We start from the raw sequence: 17481 nt of genomic DNA, 5'->3' as shown, positions 1-17481 counted from the left end.
ATTTTCCCACGGGAAACATTTCCAGCTTGCAAAACAAAATGTAAATTGTTGCAAGAACATGTGCATGAGTTAGTCGCATGTTCTGGCACGTGTACGTTGCTTGGTAACAACCTGGTCGTTGTACAGACCACGTTTCGGTACTAAGAAAATTATCATAACTCTATTGAAATTTAAGAAATCAAATAAGATTGTTTGTAATGATTAAACACGTTAAACTACTCAACTTGAATCGACTTGAATTCTAAAACGTAGAAGCGAGAGACAACAATGTAGAACTTTAACAGCAAAAACTATTGATAATCAACGCGAATAAAAATATATAAAATTGTATGCCAACAATGTTAGCCTTCTGAGTCACTTTACTTTTTCACAGATATTTCAAAGTAACTGGGATGGCGACACTGTCGTATACAATGCAATCACTCCACCAATCAAGGCACGCTACATTCGGATTCTACCAAAGTCTTGGGAAGACCACCTATGTATGAGGGCGGAGTTCTACACCTGTGAATACGGTAATCATGAAATAAAATATTACTTTGATCACCTTTTAGCATAGCCCAGTGGCTTCCTACTTGCAAATCTGCTGGCTAGACAGGTGCCTTCTACCAAACAATAGAGGAAGGCCTTAAGAACGTGGTCGGTTCTGCTAAATTAAAACTGTCAGGCTGCTTGCTTTCGGTTTCTATCGACTTTGATAGCTGGCTCGAGAGCTCGCTCCTCGGCATCTAAATAACCGGATAACAACCTCAAATTAACACGGAAACTAAATAAAACAGATATTTCAATTAAATAGCCCTATGCATGTTTACGTCAGACTGCCTTCTTTCACCAACAAGGCCTCGCTTTAAAAGTGTAAACTTGTAAATGTTAAAAACGAACGAATTCGCAAAGCAGCAAAGATGAAAAGAATACCCTTGTGAAAACCGCATGAGGTGGAGAAAGGTTGAGAATAATTTGCGTAACCGAGGCTTGGTGGTGGGTTTTGAGTAAATAACGTTATCATAAGGCATATTACCATGGCAATTCAATGTAAATGTTAATAACAACGCCAATTTTCTTTCTAAGAATAATTTCTGACGACGTACTCTACTGCATCTAAGGGCCTGTTTACATGATTCCGGAATGACTTTCATTCCGGAACGAGTTCATTCCATCCCCATACATTTGTCTGTATCTGTTTACATGATACCGAGACGAAAGTCAAGTCATTCCGGAATGAGTTCATTCCGGTTTTCATTCCGGAATGAAAGTTTCGTTCCGGAATGACATTCATTCTGGTATCATGTAAACACAGAACGAATTTCGTTCCGAGATGAAATCGCAACTCATGAAACTGCATACGGACTCCACAGTTTGAATTGAGAGCGAAAAAACGTAATAGCATTTACTGTTTAGCCCAAAGAAGTAGCTCTTTGGTCAAATTACTCGTTAAAATTGCAGATACGGCAATTAATGGGCACAAAAACATGTTTGCGCGAAACATGCGCCACCTTGTTTTGATCTCGCGCGAAAACCGCGCACGTGAAAATGCCTTTGGTTGAACCGGTCGACTCTGTCATGTAAATGCAGAACGAACTTCATTCTGGAACGAGTTTCGTTCCGGAATGAAAGTCATTCCGGAATCATGTAAACAGGCCCTAAGACAGCTACTCCAAAGATTTTTTCCCCAGCAAGTATCCTCGTAAACCTTGTAATTTAATCTCAACTCAAAACTTCAAACATTCGTAAATGATCCAAATTGCTTTCACGTCGTAGCTGACTGGCCGCCACTGACTCACTCAGCTTCACTCGAAATCTTGAAGGTTTACTTCTCTTCCCAAAATTTAATGCTAACAATCCTTTGTTTCCTTTTCTTTCTAGATTTCACGATTGACCCAGTTAATATAACGACCTCAGTCCCAAGCGCAACAGGAGTCGGTCTCAGCTGGAAGCCACTGGACCCGTACAAGTTAGGCGAACCCGTGTTAGAATACCGAATGGAAATCTTCGATTTACTGAGAGGAGAACGTTTTAATTACACGGTCAATTCCTCGATAACAGATGTGGACCTGGACATTTTGAAACCGTTTACGCCTTATGAATTCAAAGTCTTTGGAATTACGAGCTCGTGGGAGGGAAATATCACTGATGTAATGGATTTGAAGACACAAGAAGACGGTATGTCGAGATAAAGCCAAAACTGGCAGATTGTCAGAGTGTTATTGACTGCAATGTTTGAGATGCCTCTACATTTGAAGGAAAGCGATGTTTTCGAGTACAGGTTTCCATCGTTCTTGATTACTTCGACGTAGAATTTTCGTAAAACAGCTCCAAGTCCTCCGCTGTGGCTGGATCAGGGATTTTTTCCTCTTGAAGATACGCTTTCAAAATCGATCGACTCCCCTTCGTTGTTTTTTCCGTGTTTTGACTTTCCTTGTCTTCTAATAACTTAAATATTTTACTTCTTCGTAATGCTCAAATCTAGCGGCCATTTTCGCGCTTTCAACCTGCTCGGCAGCAAAGCCGTTCAGTTGCCTGACGTCAGCAATCCTTGGGAACGAGGTTGCGATCGGATGATCATCCTTGGGAACGAGGTTGCGATCCAATAATGTTTGATATTGGACGGTTGACGTCATTTTAATGACGTCAATCGTCCAATAATTGGAATTTCTTCCAAATTTGGTCGGCGCTAGCCGGTTAGCTGGAATTAGCCGGGGATCGAAAGCCAATCAGAAACAGAGAAATATTTTGAATGAATAATAATATAAGTAATCTTGCAGATTACTTTTAAATTGAAGGAAACCACAGAATAATAGTTTTCTAACATAAAAAAAAACAACAAAGAAGTAATAAAACCCCGAAAATAAACAAGGATGGTTTCTACTGACGATGATTAAGATGGATTACGAATAACAAACTTGAAAAAAAAATAGCCGTACTCCATGACATGGTTCCTTTAAGCATTATCCTTATGTCTTATTGCTTCTGTTGTGTTGCGAGTAAGTGTTAATGTTGTGGTTTGGTAGCTCAACAAATAACCCTCCCTCCTCAATCCTCCCTCCTTTCTCTTCCGGCAATGGTGGAGATACATTATTGAGCATTAAGTCATAAAACAATGATCGCTCACTATGACCCAGGCTGATTAGTTTATACCTGCTGCAGCTGTAACAACCTGCCTTTCTTATGTGCTTCCTTGCTTACTTATCTACTGGCCTAGTGGCTTACATTTTACTTGCTTACTGCCTGACATATTATAGCGTCTCATGTTTAGTTCGCATCGTTTAAATCTCGGTATTATTTTTGCTTTAAACTACAGCTCCCAGTGAACCTCCAAGAAACTTCACTCTTCAACACACGACTACCTCAGGATTATCATTTCAACTTAAACCAGTTGATAAGTATCATATCAACGGCGTGCTCCGAGGGTATAAAGTCATATACGGTGAAAGTAAAACTCCAAATGACACTTGGAAGACCTCTGTTATAAATGTTACTCAAGCCAAGCGCAGGAAAAGGAGCATCGAGAACGAATCATTTAGCTTTAACCTTGAAGATTTAAAGACTTACACCACGTATACAGTCATTGTGTTGGCATTTACTGTTAAAGATGGCATTCCCACATTGGCGGCAAACTTTACTACGGCACAAGACGGTATGACATAACATTTTATTGGCTGGTACCTACGTTCTGATTGGCTACTAAAAATGGCATCACCACATACGTGTTGATATGTCAGTTATGAAGTTCTTTGTGCCATGTTGCCCACCAAGATGTCCGATAGGAGTTTTCTTTCCGTCGCTCACTCAAGCTGTCACTATACTTTTAATAAACCTAATAACGAATTGATAAATTGGCATTCCTCCATAAGGGAAATTGTGTACTATTCTACATAACGAAATTTATGCAACCTTGGAGATCATAAACTTTTTCGATGTAAATAGTATTTTTGATTCCCTTTTTAATTCTTATAGAGGGAGCCATCTGGAGCTTTGATTTTGCAGTTTTGGTCATTTTTTAGTTCGACTTTTGGTTTTCGCCCCGAAAACTGTGGTTTTGGTGTCTTATGCGGTTAAGGGGTTTTCCTTCTTTTGGCATTTGGTCTTCGGTTTTCGCCAAAAATAGAAGAGGTTTTCGGGATTTGATATTCGATGTGGTTTTCAGTTTTTCCCATTTTGTTTCCTGTTCAAAATGCAAGTTTGGGTAATATGTTTTAGCTTGTAACTAAACAGAAATGTCAAAAACGTATATATGAGAAAAACCTTTAAAAAAAATTCAGGTGTCAAAGGGTAAGATAAGGGCTTTTGAAATTTGAATTTTTTGTGTGTGGTTTTCGGTTTGATCGAAATTTATCGTTGTTTTTTTGATGATTTTTTGTTCGGTTTTTCGGTTTCTAATAGGGCCCAGTGCCCTCTACTAATCTGGTGTGCGAAGATATGCGCCAAGATTTACTCTTTGATTAAAAAAAAACAAAGTCGTTATAAAGAAGATTTTTGTATCACTTACTTCAACGCCAACTAAAGAAGTTTAGAATAAAATTGTGTACCTGTTCCGATGGAAATATCCAGACTTTTTAAACTTTGTTAGTTTGTTTTCCTGCTGTATTTTTGTATAAGTATGTGACGGTGACGATGACTTTGATGATGATGATGATGATGATGATGATGATGATGATGATGATGTATTGTATTGACACTTATCAGCGTTAGTGATGTCTCTTTTACTTACGGCAAACTTTTTGCTTTCTCATTATCTCTAGTACCTGATCACCCACCGACAAACTTCACCGCATACAACACCAGCTCAACAAGTATTAATGTCACGTGGCAGCCCATCCCACCAGATCACGTGAACGGAATTCTCCTGGGGTATCACGTGAGGTACTGGAGACATGATAAAGCGCACGATAACATTTCCATGGTAACGGTGAACAGCACTAAACTGCATGCAGAACTGGAAGGTTTAGGAAAGTACAAGGAATATTCTATCCAAGTTGCCGGATCGACAGTTGTTGGTTTGGGGAATTTTTCGGAACCTGTATTAGTTCGAACTGAACAGGACGGTAAGTAATGTGTGTTGTATTGCAGTTTTTTTCTAAGAAAATTTAGAAGTATAAGTAAATTGGGGCGCACAGAATTGGGAGAACAATTGCTGTTTTGGCAAATTCACGTTGAGTTTACGAATAGTTTCCGATTCTTATGCTATAATTAATTTTTCAAGCGTTCGCAAACTCTATTAAAATCCTTTTTAAACAGCTAGTACTAATTTTGTAATGTACTTATTTTAAAATAGTGACTTAATGGAATAAAGGGGGTGTTGTTCTCTAAATAAATTTGTTCGTCTCTTTGCCTCAGTTCCCGATGAACCGCCAGTCAACATCACAGCTAAAGGAATTGAACCAACAGTTATTAAAGTTAACTGGTTTCCAGTGCCCTACGAAACTATAAACGGTATTGGAATCGGTTACAAGCTTGCTGTATTCGACATCAGTGGATATGACATTAGAAATTACACCTTGAGCGCTGCTATCCTATCATTGGAAATCACCGGTTTGGAGATATGGACGAACTACAGTGTCAAGATGGCCGCTTTCACCGTTGTAGGAGACGGTCCATGGAGTGACTTAATACTTGAAGATACAGACGAAGAACGTAAGCCACAGGCAGCCCATTCCCCTCTCAATCCATATTTGTCTTTAGAGATTCAATTGCGTATTAAATCTAGGCCAAATCATCTAAATATAAAGAATTAAGGAATTTAGAATTCCTGATCTTAAGCTATCTTGCTCAGCGTTAATCATTGTCTTAGAACGTGTTTGTTTGTTGCTTTATATCATAGTACGACACCTGAGTACTACAGTTTCGATGCTGCGTCTGCGCGCGCTCTGATTGGCTAAAAAGTGAATTCATTAAATCTATATATATAAAGCCATCTACTATACTGCCGATAGACACAATTTGAGAACTCTTCCTGTACTCAAATTCCCGTCGCGTTTTTATGAGAGTATAACACATGGCTATATGCTTTCGTTCAGCCATTGCATATCCGGAGAATAAATTTTTATGCGCCATTTTTATGATTTTTGTAGGTGTAGAAACACTGTTTCCAGCCAATCCCAAGGCGTGTTATATCTTCGAACTTTAATAAATCTAAAAATATCTCGGGGTAACAAGGCTACTCCATTATAATAAAGTGTACTTGGTAAAACAAAGGAGAATACTCAATGCACTTCAACAGTTTATTGAATCTTGTGTTTTATTCGCAGCTCCTTACCAACCTCCAGGAAACCTAACAGGACAAGCCACAAACTCGACCTCAATCTTCGTTCAGTGGGATTCAGTTGTTTTACCCAATATTCGTGGAATTCTTCGCGGTTACACTGTTTACTATGAAGAGGCACCGAGCTCCGTCCATCCAAGCGTGCTAAGAAACATGTCAGTCCATATATCTGTGACTGAAGCAGAGATTATCAACTTGCACAAATATACCCAGTACCATATTTGGGTTACGGCGTTCACGACTAGAGACGGATTGTTGAGTAACTCCATATTTGTACGGACACACGAAGACAGTAAGTTTTCTACGTTTCCTCTCTGTCTATATGATACCATAAGCTTGCTCTTAGTCGGCCGCTTACAAATCAGTCTGAGGGCGCGCGGGATTTGCGTGTTAAACACACGAGGTGAAGAAACTATGTTTTTCTCACACGCTTTGAATTGCGCACGAGATCTTCTTTAGCCTCGCGCATCGCGCTGACGGATACAACCCCCAATCCCTTAATTGTTAACTTGATCTTGTTAATCCCAGATCCGGAACGTCCTCCATTGTACATCAAATACTCTGCACCAAGCTCCACCAGCCTTCTTGTTGAATGGGGTCCAGTTCCTCCGCAATTCAGAAATGGCATCATAAGAGGGTTCCAAGTTCAGTTCCAAACCAATGGCACGGTTGAAGTTAGAGAGCGAGGTCCACTCCTCAACTGGGTTATACTTGATGGTTTAAAGAAGTTTACAATCTATTCTATTCAAGTTCGCGCGTTCACGAGTGAAGGATATGGACCAGAGAACAACATACCGGCGGTCACTGGTCAAGATGGTATGTAACTTACGTATAATGTGTCTCAGTTTCCAAAAGAAAAAAAAGTTCTTAACGCGACAGTGGCTATGGAGTAAACACAGCGGTCTCCAGTGCTTTGTGACATAACGAAATGTTTTGTGTAAAACTTGTCTTTATTTGAGCTTTTACCATTTTCTTGTTGCCATGTTTATACCAAATAAACAATATATCCAAATTGATTTCTTAATGCATTCTTCTTAAAATGAAAGAGTGAAACCTTTCACTTGACAAATTTTAGCCATTGCTCTTACTTGGTGAAATGGTCAGTTCAATAGGCTGTGTTCTGCGTACCTCTTGTAATATTAACATGGACTGGCGAATATTTTTGTCATCGCTGTACTCTTTTTGTTATTAAGGGGCATTGGGTACACAATCCATGTTTTTGGAGAGTACTTCTAGTACAAAACAAATTGTTTTTCTTTTTACAAGTTCCTAGCAAACCACCAGAGAGCATCATCGCTGAAAGCCACGTAACCTTGACAACCATACCCGTCACCTGGCAACCAATTAATCCAAAGTACATCCACGGCATTTTACTTGGTTACAAGATCAGGTACCAGGCCGTCGCGATTGGTGAAGAGCCAGTTCAGCACCAGCCAATCAAAGAGCAGATAGTTAGCCCATCTACTTTATCTATTGTGTTAAAAAAACTCGAAATATTTACTTTGTATCGCATTGATGTACTGGGATATACAATCATGGGCAACGGACCATCGGCCACGGATTATGCAGGTTTGTCCAATTCCTAAAAATGATCAAGATATGTTTTCCCACAAATATACATGTTTGAATCCAAATCTGATTTGAAAACTACTTTCAGATAAAAGTAAGCCTTAAGAGATAATAAAATAATGCAGAGACCAAATAAAGTGGTAATAAGCTAAAAAGCAATAAGAATATCTCGCTTTAAATTTCAACAGGTTTGACTGTAATATTCGCGTCAATGAATATCGTATTCTGTTATTTTCTGCAGAGACCTGTCGCTGTAATAAACGTCTAACAACGAGTTGGTACGAGTTTCGACCATACGTCCAAGTGTCCAAAAATGATATCCCTGACGGGCTTATTCCACCAATCCTCAGCAAGCTTGCAGTCACGTGTTGTGAAACTTGCCAATCGCATGGTGCCTCTTACGTGGACTTGAATTCAAATGGCTACAATCAGTCCGCCAAGCTTCATCATCTGCGTGCATTCAAGGAAAGTATCGCTAATCCCACAGACTTTTTCTTCCCCGTGTATGGCTATAAAGAGCAGACGCATTTTGCCAAACAGTTTGGCTATCAAGGAATTGTAGAATCACCTGGTATGGCGTACATTGTGAATACAAACTCCCATGATGACATGCCCAACGCTATCTTGACGAACATTGCTGCCTGTTGGCCAGCGATCACACTCGCTTTGTTCATCACGTATTTAGCGGGACTAGTAGTTTGGGCAGTGGTAAGTCAAACGGAATATTCTCATTAAAAAGCGATCAGAGACGTTAGTAGTATAGTGGTGTAAGGTAGGGAGTTCGGACCTAGTCCTGGTGTTGTGTTCCTCAGTAACACACGTTCATCTCACAGTCCCTCTTTCCACTGACTAATAATTACGCACAGATGAATATTTCCCCATTTTCTTAAAGTAAATCTCAGTTTAAAGCACTAAATTGCCTCCAACGTCGTATCTAATCTTCCAGCGTACTCTTAAAGGAAAGAGGACCTTGAACAAGATTGTATGGCAACATGGAATCATTAACTGATCACTAAATCTTATCCGTGGCGGCTCGCATATTAACTAAAAACGGACTTTTCCTGCATATTAAAACGTGAGCAGCCGAACCAGAAATAAACTGAGTCTGTAACAAATGATATCATTATTCACTCTTGCTTTTATTTTTTATCGCCTAGGAGTCGAATTACAACCCAGAAGACTTCCCTCCATCGTTCATTAAGGGAGGAACTGAGGCTTTTTATTGGTCCTTTGTTTCTATGACAACAGTTGGGTAAGTTTAAACCAAGCAGCTCTATAAAACTACGTTTACACTAGACAGAATTTTTCCGGATTCGGGACGAATCCGGGATGTTTTAGTACCGGATTCGTTTTGGCGTTTAGACACAGGCAGGTGAATTCGAAACAAAAACGTCCCAGTTTCCACGTCTCTCTGGAGATTTTGAATCCAAAGTGAATACGTCGTATCCGAATACTTTTGAATCCGCAATGTTTTGTCGTGTAAACAGGTCTTGTAATGAATCTGGATGTTTATCCGCCTGTGATAGTGACTTTTCTCTATCTTCTTGTCGACACAAATCTACGAAAACTTTAGTAATACCCTCGTACTTGCTTTTAACGCTATCCTACTCCAATTCTTCCTTTTTGCAACTGTACGAACTCATCACTCCTAACAGTAGCTCCACTTCATTATCTGTCCAACTAACGTTTTCTGTGGCATCTTGATCTGTTCTTGACCTCGTTTTGGGCAGCATTTTGTTCCTGTTGACCGAGCAACAAACTACTTGGTGATCGTTCCCGAATAAATGTCCTCGGATTATCAAAGTGTGTAAACGGTCGAGAATCCGACAACCTTTTTAATGTAAACGTCTATGAATCCGAGTACCCTAAATTCGATGAATCCGTAAACATTTATGAATCCGAAAAAATATACCCTGGTGTAAACGTAGTCTTAATACCAGGTAACTTAAGCAAAAATAATTGTGATGGTGACATATTCAGTGGTGCGAAATGAAAAAAACTGAGTTCTAAACATTCTATATTTAGTTCTAGCACTGAAAGAGTTTTTTGTCACTGAAGAATATTTTCCTGACAGGGTCATCTCATCTTTCTCATAACCTGTCGATTAATGTAGCGATCAAAATATTAAGATGACTTTGGATATGTCTGGGGATAAAAAATATTTTCCGCCGTAATAACCAAGTAATCGTCTCAAACAAGCCTACAAATATCTTTTTCATAGATACGGCGATCGTGCACCGATATCCATTATAGGACGAATTATTGCTATTGTTGTGATTTTATCTGGGCTGGTGATCTTTGGAATTGTAAACGGCTACATGGCTACATCCATTACAAGTGTCACCTTGGAAACAGACTACAAAATCTACGGAGCCAAGGTAGGTCAATACTGCGACCGCGAGAAGGGGTGGTGTTAGGGAAGGGATTTTTTGGCCAGGAACCCGTTTCTGAGACCTGAGCGCACCCGTTGCTTTGGTCCGGCCCGGTTGTTCAAGGGGTGGGTAACTCTATCCACCAGTGGATAAGTGTTGACAAAACATACTACGCTATCCACTGGGTAATGGAAAACGATAAATCCGGTGGATAGCGTTATCCATCGTTTGAACAACAGGGGTAGAACTGTTTTCAGAGCCAGCAACGCCGATTTTACTTGATCATCGTGGCAATTGGCGAAATCCCAAATGTGCTGCAACTGCATGCGGTGGCGATTTGAGGCTAGCGAGGAATGTCGATAGAAATCACCGATATCCGAGATTTGACACATTAAATATCCGTATTTCAATTCGTCGTCGGCGATTTCGGATAATAGCCAAGTCTTAGCCAAGTGTACCTGCTGCAAGCGGTGGTTGTCGCTGGCGATCAAATATCACAACAAGAAAAACAAACATTTGCTGCAAAACAAGCAAACTGCATGGGAGCCTTACGCAAGTCTTAAAAGGAAGAATTCATGACTTAATATCAATAGTTTGAGGAACATCTAGTGGTAATCGCTATAAAACAATGGTCGGGCACGTTTTTAAATTATATTTTCTTTCACCTGTCTGCAGGTAGCCGCAATCGAGGGGACGCCGGAATATCGAATGGGAGTGAGAAAAAATGCCCGAATGGACAACGGTATGTGCTATGTACCTTTGCTGTTTTTGTTGTTGCTGTTGTTGTTGTTGTTGTTGTTGTTGTTGCTACAGCTGTTGACAATCACGGTGCCAGAACAGATTAAACAATTGCTTCAAAACTCAGTATTCATTACTTACCTTTTCTACTGACAAGAGTGCGTGAATTTATGGACTCAAAAAGATCTGTTCATTTAAACATAAAACTATTGTGATTCGTTAGTCCAACCTTCTTTGACCATAAACATCGAATAATCTACTTCTCCTTTGATTGTTAGACATGAGTGGTCTTTTCAAGCTTTACATACCTAATAAATACCCAGAGTGAGGCATTACGGTGTTTTTGCGGGCGAAAACTTTAAAATTTAGTAACACACCACACGCATCTTTGTAGTGGTCCATCATCATTGTCGAATTTTTCTCATGCGGGGTTTAGGGTGGGTGGGGGGCGGAGTATTGAGGTGCGCGCATGACGCTATTATGGTGTAAATTACTAGATTTGACTTGCAATGCCCGAGTAATTTAATACGTTCGCTTCCTAGGTCATGAGTACCACACGTTTGAAGATATTTTCACGGCTCTCAGTGAGCGACAAGTGATCGGAGCCTTGATTGATACATACAGTGCTGGAAGCAGCAAGGACGACTTTGAAAACGGACATCTGCGAGTGAATAAGATCCTGGATTACTCTTCTACTTATGGAGTAGTGATGGGGAAAGAGGCCAGAAAACTCCGAAGGTGTTTCAAAGCTTACACTGAAAAGGTCTTTGCTAATGAGATTGCGAATCATATTCAGAAGAATACGGAACAGTTAAAGGTGAATGTGATTTAACATTATTTTATTATGGTGTGTCGTAGACCTAGACAACATCTTTTTGGAAAGACAGGTCTTGCGTGGTTAAATGTCTGACGTATTTTCTAACTGAACGATTGTCGTTTTCAGAATCAGCAACTGATGGACAGATGCAATTCCAAATTGTCTGGCTGATCGACTGACTGACTGACTGACTGACTGACTGACTGACTGACTGACTGACTGACTGACTGACTGACTAACTGACTGACTGACTGACTGACTGACTGACTGACTGACTGACTGACTGACTGACTGACTGACTGACTGACCGACTGAGCTGAGCGTACTGACTGACTGACTGACTGACTGACTGAGCTGACTTACTGACTAGTGACTAATGGACGGAAGGACGGACGGATTGACTGACTGATTGACTGATCGACTGACTGACTGACTGACTGACTGATTGACTGACTGACTGACTGACTGACTGACTGACTGACTGATTGACTGATTGACTGACTGACTGACTGACTGACTGACTGACTGACTGACTGACTGACTGACTGACTGATTGACTGACTGACTGACTGACTGACTAACAGTAACAGTAACAGTAAATCTTTAATTGTGCCTTACACTCCAAAGGGAGGTATTGGTCTAGTTACAATAAAGTTGTTAAAGCAACTAATTACAATGCAGACGTTTATGATAATAATTGAACTATTAATTATACAACTATTTATTGATATAACTTTCTATTTAAAATTTCTTTTCGTTTTTGAAACATGAGAAAGATATATTTATCTATGATTCTAGAGGTAGCGTTATTATCTAATTTAAGAAGGTACATTATTTTTTCATGATCAGTTAAATCTACAAAGCGAGGATCAGTTTGGGACACGATGGAATGAAGCTCTTTTCTAACATCATTATACCCTTTGCAATACATTAAAAAATGCTGTTCGTCCTCTATGAGGTTTTCCTTACATACCAAGCACTTTCGTTCTTCAACTGGTATGGATGCTCCTGCATTTTCATATTTTCCAGTTTGTATGCGTAGGGAATGTACCCCTAATCGTAGTTTAGTAATACTTACTCGATGCGCTGGATTTTTAACTGTGGTGAGATACTCTTCTAATTGGTAATCCTTTTTAACTTCTTTGTGAGTGAATTTTTCTCTAGAGCTAACTGGCGCGCAATTTTGGACCTTCAACCAATTTTGGAAATAATTTTTTCTTAACCTATGTTTAATTTTAGAACAAAAATTCGTTGAAAGTTGTTGAGCTGATATGTCATTACCGGAGTGAATTCCTAATGCTTCATCATCATTCAATAAACTAACAGATTTAGTATGTTTTTTTGGCGTAAAGAAATGCATCATTTAATATGGGATTGATTATCTTATGTTCTAATCTTTGAAAATAGCAGAAGATAGATGTCTTTATGTCTATTGCTAAAGGGTATCGACCTAGTTCTGCTCTACATGCTACGTTTTCTGCATCCGTACCATGGTACATTTAATGCTTGTTTGCAAAACCGGATGTGAACTTGTTCAATTGTACTTTTATCGAAATGTGTTTTGTATGATAAAAGTTCGGGTCCCCATATTTCACAACCATACAAAAGTATGGGTTTAACTAGGGCATCAAAAAGTTTATTTCGTATCACAATTGTTGATGAATCAATGTTGGATAGAAATCGTTTAATGATAGAAATAACTTTGGTAGCCTTTTTGCTGATTATTTCTTTTGACTGACTGACTGACTGACTGACTGACTGACTGACTGACTGACTGACTGACTGACTGACTAACTGATTGACTGACTGACTGACTGACTGACTGACTGACTGACTGACTAACTGACTGACTGACTAACTGACTGACTGGCTGATTGACTGACTGATTGACTGACTGACTGACTGACTGACTGACTGACTGACTGACTGACTGACTAGTGACTGATGGACGGAAGGAAGGAAGAACGGACTGACTGGCTGAAAGACTGACTACATGATTGATTGATTGATTGATTGATTGATTGATTGATTGATTGATTGATTGATTGATTGATTGATTGATTGAGTCACCGCTCGACCACACAGCGGTCAAACGCAAAAATTGACGTCACATCCGGTCTTCGCCGCCTCGAACTTTCGCCTTGAAAGTGGGCAAACTTTTGTAAGAAATTGTTAAAGAAATAGTACGGTGAAAGAACAGTTCAAGCTGGGACACTCAGTGTAGATGCATTATCAAATTTCCAATCCATAAGCGGCGTATAAACCTTAACTTTCCAGGGACGGCGTTAACTTTTGACTTTAAAGCAAAAGTTTTCGGAAAATTTAAGACTTTGTATGAAAAATTTTGGCGGCAATTGCACAGTTACTACGCACGCGCGCTGCGTTTGACCGCTGTGTGCCGCTCGACCAACGTATAAATGCGTATAAATAAAAGTTAACTTTTTTGTAGAAACCCGCTGAACCGCTGCCAGTAGAAAGGTCGACAGGACTTTTTGACAGCCACAGCACTGTATTTCAAAAGACCTTGCTCATTAGCAGCACACTGTTAATATTGTTCATACTGTCTGGCATTATCTGGGAAATAACACGATGCATAAGAGAAAGGGCAAAGATTGAACCACAAAGTAAGTTTTGTTTTACTACTTCAGTTACTGCTGTCCGATTATATTTGGTTCACAAAGAGCCTACCATGTCAAGATGACAACTTCAACATCTCTTTAACATACATTTTTCCAAAGTATGGTTATAGTCATAGTCATAGTCATAGTCATAGTCATAGTCATAGTCATAGTCATAGTCATAGTCATAGTCATAGTGATAGTGATAGTCATAGTGATAGTCATAGTCATGGCCATAGTCATAGAAATTTTTCTGTCCAAGAGGGAAAGGCGCAATGAGGTTAATCCCATGTGAAGCACCAACCCGTGAAACGAGAGTCCAGACCATGACACTGGGAACTCCGTGTCCTACTCTTTGCGATAAGGGTGTGGGTTTTTTAACGTCTCCTGCTGACCATATAACACTAGAGATACCGGAGACGGGGCTTACGGTTTATCGTCCAAAACGTTGAAAAAAGTTATTTGTTAATTTACTGATAGAAACAATGTTTCTCTTTCTATTGTCTTCATTAGATCTGCGTCAGGAGCTTGTGGACGAGATGAAAGCTATGGTGGACGATTTTAACGAGAACATACGCACAATTAAGGAGGACATGGCATCGAGACATGAAAAAGAAAGAAAGCAATTACTGTTGAGCTTCAAGAACCGGCCAAGCGGAAAATATGCTTCAGCAATTGTGCTTACAGAGCAACTGGACAACCCTTATTTTGATCCACTGGATATTAAACCTGAAGCCGATTGCTGATGATAAGCTTTCCCCTTTGACCTCACAAAGCCGTACCTCAAATACATTAATGTGGTTCCAACTTTTGTATGTGACCATTCAAGTGAAAGCTAGTGAGCAATACTTTCATGTGGTACTCTTTATTATGTTGCACAAGGTGTTTCTAACTTTTAAGTCTGTGGATGAAACCCTAGTGTGTGACCATTCAAATGAAAGCTGTTGAGCAGTACTTTCATGTTGTACTTTCATGCTGTACAAGGTGGTTCTAACTCTTATATCTTCGGATAAAACCCTATTGGGTAGTACTTTGTATACGTAATTGGACTACATGCTGTCCAATTTGGAAATAATTTGATGAAAAAAATTCCGAGGGCAGCCAAAATTGGACGAGGCCGTAGGCCGAGTCCAATTTGGCTGTCAGAGGAATTTTTTGAATCTAATTATTTCCAAATTGGACAAGCATGTAGTCCGGTTACATATTAATTATATAGCTTGTAGTCAGTCAATCCAGCGTGAACAAGAAACTTATGTCCAGAACGGGAAAAGCATTCAACAATAGTAGGCATAACACAGCACATGCAACTCACTCAAAGCATTGTCTTCACAAATAAAACTTAAACAAAACAGTGCAATTTTATTCACCTAAGTTTGCGAAGCTTGCTACAAAGTGAGTGAAAACACTGCATCAATCAATGAAAGTCGTAAGCAAAGTGTCCGAAGAGCTTTACAACTTCTTGAATCTGACATACTCCTTTCCACTATCTCGTTCGTACTTCATCGCCGTCTTTTCTTTTCGAATTTCAGCAAAAAACTAGCTCATGGCGATGAATACCTGACAGATTTCTTGCTTCGCTTTGCTGCACTTACGTTCACCCAAGTTTTGTACTATTTGGAGGTGTTTTGCTCTTGGTTTTTGCTTCTTAGTGTAGCTAGCTCCTCTTCTGACAACGTGGAAAATTTCTCTTTGTTGTTACTATTGCTGAAAAGCCCAAAAGGAATGGAAAAACGTAGCAAACTTGCCTTATAAAATTCCGCCATTGTCGACTAACAATGCGACCAGTTTACAGTGCTGACGCTATGCTTTGTGCTAATTGGCTAATATCCGTCACCTGTTGTTTTTCCTTCGATTTGATTGGCTGAGACAAAACTGTCCAATTTTTCTTAAGCCCCGATCAAACGGTCATGATAGTTGATGATAGTTGATGAGAGTTCCAACTATCACGCGCGTTTGAACACGAACTATCATGCACTATCATCAACTATCACCAACTATCATGCAGTTTGGACGTGTTCAAATTCGACATGATAGTTGATGATAGTTTTTACCGTTTGATCGCGGGGATGATAGTGCATGATAGTTTATCGGTCAGTGGTTCAGTCAAAGACGGGCTCAATCCAAGATTCATGGCTGCCGCAAAGGAAATTCTATCGTTCGGTGAAGAAGAAAACCGAAATTTAGATTAATATTTGGACTATAGTGAAGCTGAAAGCGAGCAAGTGAGTGGGAAGAAGAAGAGTAAAAACAACGTCGAGAAAGCACTGAAAATATCACTGCCAGAAGCAAGAGATAATGTGAAAGTATCGAAAACAAGGAAAAAACATGAAAACATTTTGCACCGAGTGATAGTGGAGTTGAGAACCGGAAAAGCAAAAAATTTAATGCGCGAGCACATTGCGTGATTTCGACAAACTATCGTCAACTATCATGGAGCGTTTGATCGCAAACGTGATAGTCAATATGATAGTGAATGATAGTTGGAAGCAGCGAACTATCATCAACTATCATGACCGTTTGATCGAGGCTTTAAATTGGACAGTTTGTGCATTTTACCTGAAAGTCCTAATTGAAACTATCCAAATTTAATCTCAAATTGGACAGTTCTCAAAAATTAAGGAAAAATAGCTGCGCTGACAATATAGGATTTACTGACAGCTATATAATTATATTGGGAAACTTTGCTTTACAGTATTTACCAAACTGAAATTTGAAGTTCTTTGACCTTGTCAGGTTTGGACAAAGTAAGGAGGGCGGGAAAACACTTGTAATCGATAACAACCACGCGAGAATGTTTTTTTGTGTGTGTGAACAAATCAAAGGCACTACTCCTTGCTCTTTTATCACAGTGAATGAGTCAAAAATAAAAATAAAAATACTGTTTACTTTATTGAGTATTTTTGCCTTGGTTTAGTTTTGAATATTGTGACGGTGGAGATACGAGGAAAACATGTCAACGAATAAAAAGAAGACAACTCGGCTAAGTGATTGAGATTATTCATCTATCTGAATCGATCGAGGTTCCACAAGAAAAAGTGTCCGCACAGCCGGCTCGTCTTGTGCGTAAGTGGGGAGCGACTATCTCATTCCCAGGCATCCAGGCTTGGT

The 17481-nt window shown here is 39.6% G+C and overlaps 1 protein-coding gene across 1 annotated transcript in view; it reads left to right on the top strand.

Annotated features, from left to right (window-relative positions):
* The window catches only part of LOC144630295 (uncharacterized), a 63708-nt gene extending 47782 nt beyond the window's left edge, over positions 1 to 15926 (top strand). The window contains exons 27-41 of the mRNA XM_078488626.1: positions 374 to 515; positions 1864 to 2160; positions 3299 to 3634; positions 4740 to 5042; positions 5335 to 5631; positions 6246 to 6551; positions 6788 to 7075; positions 7526 to 7828; positions 8070 to 8536; positions 8986 to 9080; positions 10050 to 10210; positions 10880 to 10942; positions 11481 to 11755; positions 14205 to 14379; positions 14887 to 15926. Of these exons, the coding sequence (XP_078344752.1) occupies positions 374 to 515; positions 1864 to 2160; positions 3299 to 3634; positions 4740 to 5042; positions 5335 to 5631; positions 6246 to 6551; positions 6788 to 7075; positions 7526 to 7828; positions 8070 to 8536; positions 8986 to 9080; positions 10050 to 10210; positions 10880 to 10942; positions 11481 to 11755; positions 14205 to 14379; positions 14887 to 15119 (3741 nt within the window). The 3' untranslated portion in view covers positions 15120 to 15926. The remainder of the gene's footprint in view (positions 1 to 373; positions 516 to 1863; positions 2161 to 3298; positions 3635 to 4739; positions 5043 to 5334; positions 5632 to 6245; positions 6552 to 6787; positions 7076 to 7525; positions 7829 to 8069; positions 8537 to 8985; positions 9081 to 10049; positions 10211 to 10879; positions 10943 to 11480; positions 11756 to 14204; positions 14380 to 14886) is intronic.
* The last annotated feature ends 1555 nt before the right edge of the window (positions 15927 to 17481 follow it).

Source organism: Oculina patagonica, chromosome 11, assembly GCF_052425735.1.
Source record: "Oculina patagonica isolate OP01 chromosome 11, crgOcupat, whole genome shotgun sequence".
Classification (NCBI taxonomy): domain Eukaryota; kingdom Metazoa; phylum Cnidaria; class Anthozoa; order Scleractinia; family Oculinidae; genus Oculina; species Oculina patagonica.
This window is presented reverse-complemented; position numbering and strand designations above follow the sequence as displayed.